The 16949-nt window shown below is 41.4% G+C and overlaps 1 protein-coding gene across 5 annotated transcripts in view; it reads right to left on the reverse strand.

Moving 5' to 3' along the window:
* The window catches only part of LARP4B (La ribonucleoprotein domain family member 4B), a 521092-nt gene that overhangs the window by 63806 nt on the left and 440337 nt on the right, over positions 1-16949 (reverse strand). For all 5 annotated transcript variants that reach the window (XM_029588536.1, XM_029588537.1, XM_029588533.1 and 2 more), the window contains one exon: positions 9428-9595. In XM_029588536.1, the coding sequence (XP_029444396.1) occupies positions 9428-9595 (168 nt within the window). The remainder of the gene's footprint in view (positions 1-9427; positions 9596-16949) is intronic.

Raw genomic sequence — 16949 nt, forward strand, 5'->3', positions numbered from 1 at the left:
CTGTAGTTGGCTAGCCCTGGTTTTGCCTGTCTACAATTCAAGATGTGGAGTACTTGTTCTGCTTTATTAGCATAACATATTGGGAAGAAAGAAGCACTATAGATTGATTCAAATGGAATTGAGAAACACACTTTGATAGAAATGTCAGGGGAGACTTTAGTACTACTCTGTTCTTGAATATTTCAGTGAAAGGAGGGTCTACTACTAATGCCTAGAGTTCGCTTACTCTACAAGAAATAACCGCTATGAGAAACAAACGTCCAAATATGAAATCTGATATAATTAGACACCATAGTCTTGAACGGTACATTTAGCAATTTTTACAAGACTAGATTTAGGTCTCAAGCTGGTGGATCTGTTTATAGGTGGGTGAAGATAAAAGATCTTTTTTTTTTATAAATCTTGTTATCCAAGGAAGGTGGTGTGCTGCAACAGCGTTTAGATATACTATGATCTAATTTAATTCCAATCCTGACTTAGAGACATGGAGAATGTGGATGTTTCATAGTGAAATGAACTTCAGTTTTGAGATTTACACTAGAGAATCTCTTCCATTTAAAACTGTAGGAACATGTGGTGAATGGTTTCCATGCTACTAGTAGTATGGCTTTTTACCTCTGAGGAAAAAGACATAGCTTAAGATTCAGCTCAACATCCATTCTAACAATGCAAGAGAGGGAAAGCTGGCATGAAGAAGAAACTCAGAGTATTGGGTTAGAAGATATAAGTAATAAAAATTAAGACCAAGCAACTGTCAAACCGATAACAAATTTACTGCTAGCAAAATTTTTTTTTTTTTTACTTTACAGTGTGAGCAGTCTTCCTGATAAGTCATACAATGCTGCTACTTGAATGTGCTTTGCTTTTGGACTTGGCTATAGAAGCAGTACTGCACTTTTTCCTAATGTCTGGGTATCAGTAACCTGAACCATAAAAGTCAGGGCCCAGCATTGGTTGTCATCTGAATCCAATTCCTTTACCCCATTCCCCCATCGTTGAAGAGCAGAGCGATGCGGCAGTTATGTTAAATCATGTAAGCTAATTGGTTAAGGGTAGTAATCCCCATGCCTTCTCTTAGGGATAGTAGCTGCTACTCCATGTTGGTGAACACTCATGCACCATTTTCTAAATTTCCAACTCTAGCGTTTAGATGCACAGTGTTTATCCCATGCCTTTTTGAATTTGCTTACTATTTTAATCTTACCACCTCTTCTGGAAGGGTATTCCAGGCATCCACCACCCTTTCCATGAAGAAATATTTCCTGACATTGGTTCTGAGCTGTCGTCCCTGAAGTTTCATAGTGTTACCCTTAGATCTACTGTTTGCTTTCCTCCAGAAAAGGTTCAAGGAACATGCATCATTAAAACCATTCAGGTATCAAAAGTCCACATCATATCTCCCATGAACTTCCTCTCTTCCAGGGTATACATATTCAGATCCTTCAGCCTTGCCTCATAAGCCTTCTGATACAGACCCACACCATTTTCATTGATCTTCTCTGGACCATCTCCATCCTGACTATCATTTTTGAAATACAGTCTTCAGAATAGAACAGTACTCCAGACGAAGCCTCATCAAGTTCCTGTACAAGAGCATTACCTTTTTTCTTACTGGTTATTCCTTCCTCTGTGCAGCCCAGCATTATTCTGGCTTTAGCTATTTCCTTGTCACATTGCTTTGCCGCTTTCAGGTCATCAGACACTATTACCCCAAGGTCCCTTGCCCAGTCTGTGAACATTAGTCTGTCATCCCCCATCACATACATCTCTTTCGGATTACTGAACCCCAGATTGATTCTGCACTTCTTGGCATTGAATCCCAGCTGCCAAGTCTTCGACTGCTCTTCTCTCTACTCCTTCAGGTATATCCACTCTATTGCGATCTTAGTATCATCCACAGACAAACTTTACCTTCTATCCCTTCTGCAATGTCACTCACAAAGATACTGAATAGAGCCGATCCCAAAACCAATCCCTGTCACACTTCACTTAATATTGTTCTCTCTTCAGAGTATGTTATGTTTACTATTACAAGCTGTCTCCTGTCAGTCAACCAGTTTTGTACTCCATTCTACCATCTTGGAGCGGAGTTCCAAACTTCTCATTTTATTTAAAAAAAATCAGATATGTCTGACAGGATCTTTCCCTGATGAATCCATGCTGTCTTGAGTCCAGCAACCCCACCAGATTGTAGATAGTTCACTATTCTTTCCTCCAGCAGTGTCTCTACTGAACAGGTCTTTCAGCGGACCCAACAGCACATCTCTGAACTCCTTCAATACCATGGTAGGTACCCTCATCCGGCCCCATGGCCTTGTCCACTTTCAGTTTTCCTAACTCTTCACATACATTTTCTTCTGTAAACAAAGTTTAGTCTACCCCACCCCCATCTTATTTCTTCTCTATTAGCAACAATCCTTTGCCAGGGTTTCATTTGTGAAAACTGAACTGAATATTTGTTTAATATTTCTGCCATTTGTCTCTCTCCACACATTGCTGCTTGTCACATTTCAATTTCACTATACTACTTTCGGCCTAAAAAATGTTTTGTCACCTCACTTTACTTATTTGGCAAACCTTTCCTTTGCTTGACCTTTTGCTTTCCTGATTGTTTTTGGTCTCCCTCAGTTTCACCATGTATTTTTCCCTGTGAACCTCTTTTTGGGATCCTTTATACTTCCTTGAACACTTGTTTTGGCCTTTTATTATTTCAGCTACTTCCTTTGAGAACCAGATCAGCTTCTTTTTCCTCTCTTTTGTTTACTTTTTTAACATATATTTGTTGCCTTTGTAATTGCTCCTTTTAATATGGCCCACTGTTGTTCCACCTCACCCATTTTTCTCCATCTTTTAAGTTCTTCCTCCAAGAATATCCTCATTTTGACAGTCTGTATTTTTAAAATTCAAAGCTCAGGTCTTTGTGTGATTTTCTATATCTTATTTGCAATAGCAAACAATACAGTATTGGTCACTGGTGCTAAGATGGGCACCTACATAGCCTTTAGAAACATTATCCCCATTTGTGAGCACTAGGTCAAGTACTACACTCTCCCTTGTAGGTTCCATTACCATTTGTTTAAGCAGAGCCCCTTGAAGGGCATCCACTATTTCTACTTCTTGTAGATTTCTGCAGAAGGGATACTCCAATCTACATCCAGCAGATTAAAATCTCCAACAAGCAACATTTCTCCCTTCTTTCCCCTTTTGGATGTCTTCGACCAGATCTCTATCCAGCTCGTCTGAGTCAGAAGCCTGTAGACTACACCTATGTAAATGGAAGCACCATCTTTTTTGGGGGGACAGCCCATAATGCTTCTTCCCTTCCCCACTTCCCCTGTATTGTAGTTGGATACTGTTTTTGACATAAAGAGCTACTCCTCCTCCTTTCCTGTCCTCTTTATCTTTCCTTAAGTTATAGCCAGGGATGGCTGTGTCCCTATCATAACTCAGTGAACCATGTCTTTGTAATAGGAAAAATGCGCAAGTCTGCCTCCACCATTAGGGCCTGAAGGTCTGGAATTTTACTGCCCAGATTATGAGAATTTGTGGTCATAGCTTTTCAACTTTTCTCCCTTGGTTTGCGGTTCTTCCTTTTCTGCTTTTTTTGAGCTGATTGATTTTACTTTCTCCTCCTACTTCCTGTATCGCTTGGGGATGACATGACAATTTCATTAGCCACTCCCTGCCATCTAGTTTAAATGTCTATGATTTGAATTTCTCACTTAGCATCCACTTTCCTGCGAAGGACAAATGTAGCCCATCCTTACCATATAATCTTCTATTGCTCCATACACGGCCCCGAGTATCCAATGTATCCAAAACCACTTTCTTTAAACCATTTTTTGAGCCAGGCATTGAAGTTATTATCTATATGGCAGAGACTTTTCCTTCCCCTTTCCATGAACAGGTAGTACTTCTGAAAATGCAATGGTCTTTGCCATGTGTCTAATTTTCTTCCCTAGATTTTGGAAATCTTTCCATGCTGCAAGGATACCATTTCTAGCAAGGTCACTGGTTGCCAGATGGATAACAATGATTATCAGAGTCTCTACTTTCTTCTGTAACTGCATTAATTATTTGGCTGAAATTTCTACTGGCTGAGGATCCTAGAAGGCATTTAACTCTTGAGTCACCATCAAAATGATTTCCCAAACTGGCTCCTCTGATGAACGTTTCCCAATAGAAGAAGCTTATTTTTATGGCATTTAATGTTTAAGGGTTTCTGGCTTTTTGGGCAGACTGGACGGACCGTTTGGTCTTTGTCTGCCGTCATTATCATCTTACTATCAGCTCGATCCAGTAAAGTCCGTGGGAGAGCGGACTAACGCCCGCTCTCCCGGCGCGTGCACCGGCCCCTCGCCGGTGCGCGCGATCCAGTATTAAATTAGGCGACGCGGTGCAAACGAGGAAAAAGAGGCGCTAGGGACACTAGCGCGTCCCTAGCGCCTCCTTTTGGCCTGGAGCGGCGGCTGTCAGCGGGTTTGACAGCCGACGCTCAATTTTGCCGGCGTCGGTTCTCGAGCCCGCTGACAGCCACGGGCTCGGAAACCGGCAAAATTGAGCGTCCGGTTTTCGGCCCGACAGCCGCGGGCCGAATTCAAAATTTTTTTATTTTTTTTTTTACTTTTGGGGACCTCCAACTTAATATCGCTATGATATTAAGTCGGAGGGTGCACAGAAAAGCAGTTTTTACTGCTTTTCTGTGCACTTCCCTGGCGCCGGAAGAAATTAGCGCCGACCTTTGGGCGGCGCTAATTTCTTAGAGTAAAATGTGCGGCTTGGCTGCACATTTTACTTACTGGATCGCTCAGGAATACCTAATAGGGCCATCAACATGCATTTGCATGTTGAGGGCGCTATTAGGTGCCGCGGGTGGGCCGCGTGTTTTCCTCCCCTTACTGAATAAGGGGTAAGGGAAAACACGCGTCCAGAGCAGGGTGACAGTGCGCTCCGACGGAGCACACTTTACTGGATCGACCTGTATGTTTGGCTAAATTGGGTGTCTACATCCCTTTCAGATATCAACCAACCTTGGTGTGGCTAGAATGGAGCTATCAGAATCATCTTTGCCTTGTCTTGACATAACTGAAGGATTGTTTTGGCAATTAGCAAAATTGGGGAAAAAGCATATATTAAGCTTTCTGACCAAGAGATTGCAAACACATCCAATGCTATGGCATTGGAGTCAGGTTTATTAGAACAATACAGTGGGTTGTGTGAAGAGACACAACCCACTGTTCTTGTGGTGGAAAGAACACTTGTGAAGTTGAAGGTAACAGAAAATCTGCCACAATGTAGGCTTTTCCTGGAATATGTACAGTGTAGCGATGCATCTTTCTCTCTATTGGCCAAGTGACTCCATTGGGGTAGAAGATCCAATTAGATGACTGCTACTTCAAAGATTTGGAAAGTTCTTGCATCAGTTTAACAGTTTGTGGATGGAAGATTGTGGATAGGAAATCCATTTGAAAATTTATGGCTCTTCAACGTTGTGAATAGAAGATCATGTGAATTTTGAATATCAACCTAAGTGATTTCTTCATTTCTTTGTAATTGGACATTAAATTTAAATTTTGTATAAAGTTTTTTAATGTATATTTTAAGGAGTGATAAGTGTTTTTGGATTGTTTAAATATTTTGATAAATATAAAAACAATTAAATATAAAATATATATATATATATATATATACACATACACACACATATATATATAAAATCATTTTGGGGTTCCTGCAATAGCGATACTATATATATAAATCACTAATGCAGGAACCCCAAAATTATTTTATATATATATTCTCTGGTTTGGATTTACTTGTTCTATGTATATACTTTCTTTTATCTTATCTTCTAATACATTTGTATTTTTCCCTTGTTTACACTTTTCGTATGTGTATTGCAATTTTTATTAGTCCTAGATTATTATATACATATTCAATTTACTGGGACAATAAATGTGAAAATTAGCTAAGTTCTGGGTGAAGATATTTTGTTTGCAACTGTGGGAATTAAGAAAGTCACCTAGAGCCCTTAAACCATTCCCCGGCCTTTACAATGGGTTTACCATATGCTTTCTTTATTGATTTAGGAATTCCTAAAATACGTATTTTAAGTATTAATTGCTCTGCCAATCTTTTTTCTTTAACCATTTTTAGTCAGTGCTTGTTTGGTGTGGAATATCTATGTTTTTTTAAATCTTTCCTGCCAAACTAACAGGCCGATTCAGTAAAGTCCGCGGGAGAGTGGGCGAATTCCCGACATGCACACAGGCCACTCGCCTGTGCGCGCAATGCAGTATTTAAATTAGGTCTGGTGGTAGAAATGGGCAAAAGGAGCGGCAGCTGTCAGCGGGTTTGACAGTCGATGCTCAATTTTGCCGGCGTTTGTTCTTGAGCCCGCTGACAGCTATGGGCTCGGAAACCGGACGCCGGCAAAATTGAGCGTCCGGTTTTCGACCCGACAGCCGCAGGCCGCCTTCAATTTTTTTTTTCTTTTTTTTACCCTTCGGGACCTCCGACTTAATATCGCCATGATATTAAGCCGGAGGGTGCACAGAAAAGCAGTTTTTACTGCTTTTCTGTGCACTTTCCCGGTGCCCGAAGAAATTAGCGCCTACCTTTGGGTAGGCGCTAATTTCTGAAAGTAAAATGTACAGCTTGGCTGCACATTTTACTTACTGAATCGCGCGGGCATACCTAATAGGGCCATCAACATGCATTTGCATGTTGAGGGCGCTATTAGGTTCTGCGGGTTGTACGCGCGTTTTCCGCCCCTTACTGAATAAGGGGTAAGGGAAAACACGCGTCCAATGACAGGTTAACAGTGCGCTCTGTCGGAGCGCACTGTACTGTATCGGCCTGTAAGCAGGGTGTAGTCTCTTTAGCATGGTTTCTATTTCAGAAATATTTCTGACCAAGAGATTGCAAACACATCCAATGCATGGCATTGGAGTCAGGTTTATTAGAACAATACAGTGGGTTGTGTGAAGAGACACACAAAAAGATCCACTCTAGGAACTCCTGAATATATTCCTGAAATAGAAACCATACTAAAGAGACTACACTCTGCTTAGTTTGGCAGGAAAGATTTAAAAAAAAAAAAAAAAAAAAAATACATATACATACACTTACATATATACATACATACATATATATATTGCTGTATTTATGAATACTTTGTACATAGTGATACTCTATATATATTTGTAAATTTTGCTCATAAGTTTTGTTTAATTATTTCCCTCCTTTTTTCCCCCTCCTCATTTGTTCATATGTTAAATTCGTTACATCTGTTCGATGTAAACCGCCATCCCAGGCGCCTGTTTCAGTTACACTGTAAACCGATGTGATATCCCGGATGAACGTCGGTATATAAAAATTTTAAATAAATAAATAAATAAATAAATATATACATACACATATATATATATGTTCCTCACCCATTGCCCACCAATTGCTCACTCACCCATGGCAAAGTCCCCGATTCCTTAAAACACGCGACAGTGAAACCCATTCTAAAAAGACATAACCTCGACCCTGCAGATCCAGCAAACTATAGACCAATCTCTAACCTCCCTGCCTGACAAAAGTCATGGAAAAAATTGTCAACACGCAACTCACTGACCACTTGGAGAACCATAATATCCTATCCCCATCCCAATTCGGTTTCCGTAAGTTTTTCAGCACGGAAACCCTCCTCATCTCTCTCACAGATACCCTCCCTTAAAGGTCTTGACCAAGGACACTCCTACTTACTTGCCATATTAGATATCTCTGCTGCCTTTGACACTATTAACCACAACATTCTAATCAAACGCCTCGCAGAAATCGGGATCTCAGGAGCTGCCTTATACTGGTTCAAATCCTACCTGGAAAACAGGCAATACACAGTCCAAATCGCCAACACAGAATCCAAACCCATCCATTTCTCCCAAGGAGTCCCCCAAGGGTCGTCCCTTTCATCTACCCTCTTTAACATATACCTCCTGCCTCTCTGACCTCGGCCTCACCCATTATATCTATGCAGACGATGTACAAATCCTCATCCCTATACAAGAATCCCTACACAAATCTTTTAAAACCTGAGAAACCTGCCTTAACTCCATAAACTGCCTCCTCACCAATCTCCAACTTGCTCTTAACAGTGCGAAAATGGAACTCATCATCATCTCCACCCTCAATGACCCCTCACCCCCTCCCAATGGCAACCCCCACCCCCTACCTCCCTCCAACAAAATGTACGAAACCTTGGTGTCAATATCGACAACCAATTCAACCTAAAAACCCTTCATCAATACAACCATAAAAGAATGCTACAAGCTGCATGTACTTAAAAAGCTCAAACCACTCCTCCACCTTAATGACCACCGCACAGTCCTCCAATCCACTATTTTTTCAAAAATCGATTACTGTAACGCCTTGTTACTAGGCCTCTCCGCTTCAACCCTTAAACCCCTCCAAATGTTACAGAACGCAACTGCAAGAATTCTAACAAGCACCCATAAAACCAACCACATTACTCCTGTCCTCAAGGAACTTCATTGGCTCCCAATTGCCTTTCGTATCACCTACAAAAGCCTATCTATCATTCACAAAACCATCCACAACAACATTCACTGGCTTGACAATTCCCTCCGCCTACACACATCCACCCGCCCAACCAGATCCGCCTATAAGGGAACCATTCATACCCCCTCCCCCAAGTCCACACACCTCTGCACCACAAAAGACCATGCCTTCTCTCTTGCTGGACCCACCCTCTGGAACTCTATGCCGACTGATCTTTGGCTAGAGCCAAGTTCACAAACATTCAAAAAAAAAAAACTCAAGACTTGGCTATTCAAACAAGCTTTCCCTGAATAGTCACCCCCCCCCCCCCCCGCCCCTACTTCTATTCTGGACCCTTGTAGAAATCTTGAAACCTCTTCCCTTAATGTTCTGCTTTTATTACTTCTGTAAATCTCCTCACCCATCTCTCCCACCACTGTACTTGTATTAGTACTCCTTTAAATCACCCACCCACCTCCCCCATACTGTACCCTGTATTCCCCTTTACTAGTTAAACCCCCCAAATTATTAACCCATTACTCATACATTACTGTACCCTTTTATATATCAATGTACACTTGTATACATTGTATACACCTTATTCCGCTAATTCTGTACAACTTATACCCACCAAGTTCCTAAGTCCGTTTAATGTATTTTCGCTGTTTAGTTCCATGTAAACAGATATGTTTCGACGAATACCAGCATATAAAAGCATTTAAATAAATACATAAATAAATAAATATAGGCAATCATAGGTAATAAATTAATTATATGATGTACAGCTATCTTTTTTTCTGTGAGATCACTGTTGATATCCCTTTATTTGATGGAAAATATTTATTTATAACAATTAAAAGAAAAAAAAAGGATTACTTACCTTTTCTTTTGTTGATGTTCCTATTACTACATTTGCTAATCTGTTCTCAAACAAATCCTCAGTCTTCAAATTTCCAGCAGCTCCAGGTAATGGGGGGAAGCTGGATAATCCCAATTCAAAGCTAGGAGATGGTGGCTTTGGAGGCGGCGGGGACTGTGTTTGACTCCTCTGTGAAAAAGGAAAAACGAATCATTCGGTAACATTTTAGAAATCAGCCCCAATGACAAATGAAAAATATTTAGAAGAACATTATAAATGTTTTAGAAGATAACCATAACAAATCTGGCAGCAGACATAACCAATACTGACTAAAGTCATTAGCTCGCTTTACCTCTGCAACAAAATGTTTAGAATGTTTCATTTTTGTAAGTCAACACAATTAACCACAGCTGTATTTATATTTAGGGGTCGTTTTTAAAAGGACGCACTGATTTTAAGGCATGCGCCCGCATATAATAAAATCCGATTGCCTCACGCACATGTGCATATAGATTTTAAAATCCATGCGCATGAACGGGGGTGGGGGGGGAATTTTACAAAGCAACGCCAAATTTTTTAATTTCAGTACTTACTGCTCCTCTGGCTGCCGGCACGTGCTTCCCCGAGACAGCATCAAATGGTGTTGTCCCGGCCCGTACCCTGCCCCTCCCCGTCCAGACCCCGCCCCTTCTGTGAGGCTCGGCACTTCTGTGAGTATCTGTGGTTATGCACGTGGCCGAGCCCTTTAGAAAATGCGCATAGTGCGCACAGGGCCTGTCCTTGCGCATAACTGCCAATATTTGTTCATGCGGACCTTAGAAAATTTACTTGTTAGGGAATAGCCACTGCTATTACTGGCATCAGTAGCATGGGATCTATATAGTATTTTGGGTACTTGCCAGGTACTTGTAACCTGGATTAGCCACTGTTGGAAACAGAATGCTGTGCTTGATGGACCCTTGCTCTGTCCCAGTATGGCAACTTCTCATGTTCTTATGAAAAAATATAACTGAGATGGAAAAATCCTTAAAAAAAAAAAAAGAAAAGAAAAAAAGGTATAAACAGAACATAAAACCAGGGACACACAAAGGTTGGAAGTTTATTATGTTTACTTTTGGTTATAATAGCATGTTTGAACTAGTTTTCCCTGCATCCTTTTCTTACGTGAATCCAAAAAAAAGCAATTTTGCCTTGGCTGTAAGCATGTCTTAATTGTTTATTCTCATTTTATTTTTGAACTAGAAATACCCAATTGGTTTTGGTCATTCGTGTTCCTCAGTTTGTTAGCTTAGCCCTTGGCATGATTGTTGACCTATGAGATAATTCTTAAATGTGGATAAACATTAAAACCCAGATTTTAAAAAGGCTATGTACATAAATTTTGGGCTTTATGTGCGTGGCTGGGACTTGTGCGCATTTTACAACGGGCCCGGCCACGTGCGTAAACCCTGGTATGCGCAGAAGTGCCAGGCTTCTCCAAAGGAGTGAGCTGAGGGGCATGGTCGGGGGGGGGGGCGGGACAGTGCCATTAGCTACTGTCCCAGGGAAGCACGTGCCGGCAGCCGGTCGGCGCAGAGATTACTTCACCTCTAAAGTTGAAGTAGAAAAACAAAATAAAAGTAATAGGTAGGGGGGGGGGGGGGGGGTCGGGAGGGGAAAAAAACGTAAGAAGGTTAGATGGTGTATAGGGAATTTCTCTCCCAGGCCGCTCCTTAATTGGAACATGCGCGCATGTTATAAAATTGGCGCACCCATGTACATGCGCTGGGAACCGCGCTCTGCTTTTAAAATAGACCCCTAAGTCAACTTGATTAATAGCAGTTAATGGATTTCTCTGCCAAGAACTTATCCAAACCTTTTTTAAACCCAGCTACACTAACTGCACTAACCACATCCTCTGGCAACAAATTCCAGAGTTTAATTGTGCATTGAATAAAAAAATTTTCTCCAATTTGTTTTAAATGTTCTACTTGCTAACTTCATGGAGTGCCCCCTAATCCTATTATCCGAAAGAGTAAATAACCAATTCACATTTACCCATTCTAGACTCTCATGATTTTAAAGACCTCTATCATATCCCCCCTCAGCCGTCTCTTCTCCAAGATGAACAGCCCTAACCTCTTTAGCCTTTCCTCATAGGGGAGCTGTTCCATCCCCTTTATCATTTTGGTTGCTCTTCTTCTCTGTACCTGTGCTGCTGTTAATGTGCTATTCTGCCATGGAAGCAAAACAGGACAATAGAACAGGTAGCACACAGCAGCTAAAGACTTTCTGTGGGGCATAGGAGCAAGCCTGGCAGCTTGTCTCATCAACTTTAAAGCATAATGAAATGAGCCAATTTAGAGTCAGAGCCAAAGAATGGTTTTGAGTCTAACAAATCTTACTGAGCACCACCCGTGTTTTAATTTCTTAGAACAGTGCCTATTAAAACAAAACAAACAAAAAAAAAAACCAAGTTAACTGACTTCAGACTCCTGCTTATCCATTCAGTCAATAAAAGAGTATTGAATATTTAAGCTTTGATAACCTGGGAGATTTACACTAAGACATTCTGAAATATTTTTCAATTAATCAGCTATTCCAGTTCATACTAAACTATATGTTTGAACATAACTGCAGCACTTTGTCTGAAAAATGACAGTTCTTGTACACAATATCCTCTTTCTATCATCATGTTTTTCAATAGATTTTTCTTTGAAAACGCCATTTTTTTCTGTTCATCACACTAAACCTTTACCTGTAACCAACTATGCACCTCTCATACCTCCATCACTTTTCGTAGCATTTCATATCTTTATAGTGTAACATGTTCTAAAAATTGGATCACATTGAAAAAAAAGTCTTCAAAAGACTAATTTCCAGATAAAGAAAAATAAAGTAATATAAAATAAAGAAACATGTATGCTCTCCCATTAAGTCTCCTTTTGTTTAGTCCTAATGTTCCACAAAAAGGCAAAAAAAAAACCTATGACCATCTGAAACATATTCAAAATACCAGGGAAAAACAGAATTAATCACAAGGTTCATAAGAAAGCAAAAACAAACAGAAATAGCCAAATGGTGTGACCTAGACAACTAGTAACTAAAATTAGTTATCAAGCCTGATGTAAACTCAGGTGAAGCTATTAATACATTTCTAATACACATACAGGGCAATACAATATTGGTGCTCGTTAAACGGGCGCTCATCCACCTCTTGATGTGTGCTGATCCACCTCTCCCGGACACCCGATTTAATATCTAAATGGGCTGCTGCGGTAAAAAGGAGGCACTAGAGAAGTTGGGAACCAAGATGGTGGACTGAAGGAGAGACGCAGTGAAGGCACTCAGCTCTGTGTTGCATTTTTTGTTGCCTGCTTGCTCGCAGCTGTTGGAAAACATGTCGCATACCAAACGCAAGGGAAAACTTAGGGAAGTAGGCCCGATACAACAAAGAATAGAGGGCTTCTTCGTTGTCAATCCCAGAAGAGCTCTAGCTGGAAGCGCTGTGACTCCTGCTGTGGAGCTAATGGTGTCATCACTAGCTTCATCTATATTGCTGAGTTCTGGAGCGCCGATAACACCCTCCCCACCCTTCAGTAAAATGACTTTTGGATTGAACCGACCCAAGGAAGGCCAAGTAACAGGTCAGACTTCCACGGAGGTTGAGGAAGTGTGTCCCTTGGTCATACCTGAGAAACCAGAAGTAAGTGGAAATACTAATAACATCTTCCACAATGCAAATCAACATTTTGGGGAGAGAGGTAGGACGCCAAGAGTTGGTGATAGCGTCGACTCCTCGGGGAGAAGGAGGAACCGCCAGTGGGCACAGTAATGTGGTAATTCCTGGCAATATAAGCTTGGCAAGTGCTGCTCCTGAAAGGATAATTGTGAAACCTCCTGTTATTAACTTGGACTCTCTTTGGACAGCAATAATGATTCTGGAGAAGTCAATTTCATCCTTAATTTCTGCAGTTTCTGATATAAACATTCACAAACGTCCGAACAAGTCGTTTTACACGCTACAAAATAAGAAGAAAAGGAGCATAAAATGTCTCAAGTACAGAAGGTTCAAACTGGTTTAACACAAGGAGATTTGGCACAGTCAAGGAAATTAGAGAAAATTGAGAATGAAATAAGGTATTTAAACCTAAGAGTATTGAATTTTCCTCAGATCCAGTATGTTACTCCATGTGAGCAATTTAAAAAATATCTTCAAGAGGTTTTAAAAATATCACTTGAAGCTATTCTACCCCTTGTAAAAAATGTACTTAGAAGATGAATTATTGCCTTGAGAACAGGACCCAGTAACAGAACCTCCAAATAGCTAATCTATCAGCTTTGTTGGAATCATCCGGAGAAGAACAAGTTGTAAACGTGGAACATTATTAGTTAAGTTCATTTTTCCATCAGATAGAGATTTGGTGCTCAAACTGTTTTTTGCAAAACAGACAGATCCTATATTATGGACAGAAGTTATGGATTTTTCCAGATATAGTAAAAACCACACAGCAAAGGAGGAAGGAATTTCTAGCTCTTTGTCAACAAGCTAGACAAATTGGAGCCCAGATTACTGTTCGGTATCCTTGCAAATGTATTATGAGAAATAATAATGTTAAATATATATATACTAGCTGTACCCGGTCACGCGTTGCTGTGGCACAGTCTGGTTTAATTTCACAATGCGCATTAGCTCTGCTCCGGCCGTCCCAACTCCCTCCCCCCCCTTCCCCGGCGGTGGACGGACTGGCTCGGCGACTCTTGTACTCTTTCTTCCTCCTGTGTGTAACTGTCCGGCAGTCCCTACTCCCTCCCCCCTTCCCCAGCGGCGGAGGAACGGGCTGAGCCGTTTCTCGAAGCAGCGACTCGTCTGCCCTTTTCTCCTCCCCTCTATGACACCCAGCATGTAGTGCAGAACTCAATGGTCCGCATATGCGAGGTAGAGCTGCTCTCTACTGCGCATTTACGGTCTGTCGATCAGAGCTCATTTATATTGTAGATAGTGTGTGTTGCTTTTACGTCCAACAGATGGCGCTGTTTTTCCAAAAAAGCATGTTTTTATCTGTCACAGGTGTGACATCTATATAATATAGGTATATAAAAACACGCGCGTATTCGAATGCAACGTTGCGTCAAAATTTCAAAGCAATCGGTGAAGAACTTTCGGAGATTTAAGATTTTGAACAAACGAACATTTACATTTTTATTTATATAGATTATGAGCCTTCGGATCTTAAGACTTGTTTAGTAATATAGCTCTTTTGAATCATGGTTCCCTCTATTGCATAGTACCTAGGATATTAAATATTAAAGGTTAAGTATTAAATGCTGTATTAGTGTAATATGGTATTAACATTACATACTTCTTTATAGATATTGGTTTTTCTTTTTTTGTTGGGTGTTAATATCCTTGTTATTGACATGATTTGCTATTGTCAAATTTTGTTATAATTAATAAAGAAAGAAAAAAAAAAAAAGGCACTAGGGAAAGTTGTATCACCCCAGCGCCTCCTTAGCATTGGGTGCCCAGGAGAGGTGGCTCTCAGTGCAAGGTAGAAAAACAGATGCTCAATTTTACATGTATCCTTTTTTCTAACCTGACTGCGGACTACTTTTTTTCCGGTTCTCCTTTTTTCAGTTCCTCAGACTTAAAATCATCACAATATTAAGCTGGAGGAACTATAGAAAAGCTGTATTTTCTGCTTTTCTGTTAACTTTTGGGTTTCCGCAATAATTAATGCCTGCTCTGGGGCAGATGTTCATTTTTGAGAGTAAAAATGTGCGTGTCGGGTGCACTTTTCTTTTTTTCTTGGGGGGTAATAGCTAATAGCCTCATCAACATGAATTTACATATGATGAGCGTTATTAGTGATGCACGTTTTGACATGCTAATTACAATACTGCAAGAGTGGTTTTGGACGTATCTATAGCTCTTAAAGCCATGCACTCAGCTGAGCACACTATATGCATCGGCCTGGTACTGTATATACTCTGGGTTCTCATAAAATGCTAGTATAGCAAATGTTGCTTATCTGTAACAGGTGTTCTCACAGGACAGCAGGATGTTAGTCCTCACATATGGGTGACATCATCAGGATGGAGCCCAATCATGGAAAACTTCTGTCAAAGTTTCCAGAACTTTGACTGGCCCCTACTGGGCATGCCCAGCATGGCACTAACCCTGCAGCCAGCAGGGGTCCCCCTTCAGTCTTATTTGAAAGCTACAGGCAGTGCCGAAAAATAAAACAACAAAACGTTACGAACCCAACACCGCGGGGCGGCAGGCGGGTTTCGTGAAGACTAACATCCTGCTGTCCTGTGAGAACACCTGTTACAGGTAAGCAACATTTGCTTTCTCACAAGACAAGCAGGATGGTAGTCCTCACATATGGGTGAGTACCAAGTTGAGGATGTCCGAACCTGCACCAAATGTACCCAAAGGTGTGCAACAGGCACAACAACTGGGGTGGAATTTGGGAGAGGGCATCCTGAACCCCACCAGGCAGGCGGAAGGGTGTTGGTACATCATGTTGTAAACAGGTTACGAAGGACAGACTGGCCAAAGATGGAATCCTGTCTTCCGGCTTTGTGTGGAGAGAACTCCAGGTTGCAGCCCTGCAAATGTCAGGAAGCGGCACCGATCGTAGGTGTGCTACTGAAGTCGCCATGGCCCATGTGCTTTAACACTGTCTTGAAATGGAATGCCCGCTTGCTGATAGCAAAAGGATATGCAGTCCGCCAACCAGGAGGAGCCCATTTACAGTCAAGGGTATGCAGAGCCTGTTCTCGTAGGTTGGCATGGGGCCTGGGAAAAAAGGTAGGTAGTATGATGGATTGGTTAGATGAAAATCCGAGACTACCTTAGGTAAGAATTTAGGGTGAGGGCGGTGTACTGCCCGGTCCTGCAGACGTTTAGTGTAAGGCGGATAGGTACCCAGGGCCTGCAATTCACTAACTCTGCGCGCTGAAGTGATTGCCAAAAGGAAAATCACTTTCCATGTGAGATATCGGAGTTCACAAGAGTGAAGAGGCTCGAATGGTGGTTTCATGAGCTGACCCAGAATTAGATTAAGGTCACAAGAAAGGGGCCGGAGGATATAATGGAGGCTTGATATGGAGCAAGCCTTTTAAAAAGCAGTATTACAAGGGGGTTGTACTGATATAGGAACATCCCCGATACCCTTATGGAAGGCGGCTACCGCACTGACATGCATTCTGATGGAAGAGGTCTTTAGACCTGATTCTGACAAATGCCAAATATAGTCCAGAAACTTCGGGATTGGACAGGAAAAGGGGTCAAGGGACTGAGAAGAGCACCATGATGTGAACCTTTTCCATTTGTAAGAGTAAGATTTTCTCGTGGAAGGCTTTTGCGAAGCAATCAAGACACGGGAAACTGGATCTGAAAGGTTAAGTGGTTGAAGTATTAACCTTTCAACATCCATGCCGTCGGGGACAAAGCTTGAAGATTGGGATGGTGTAGGCTCCCGTTGTTTTGAGTGATCAGGAGCGGGTCCTTTCCCAAGGGAATGTGCCTGCGGATGGAGAGATCCTGAAGTATTGG

The sequence above is a fragment of the Rhinatrema bivittatum genome, chromosome 2 (assembly GCF_901001135.1).
Source record: "Rhinatrema bivittatum chromosome 2, aRhiBiv1.1, whole genome shotgun sequence".
In the NCBI taxonomy this organism is placed as follows: domain Eukaryota; kingdom Metazoa; phylum Chordata; class Amphibia; order Gymnophiona; family Rhinatrematidae; genus Rhinatrema; species Rhinatrema bivittatum.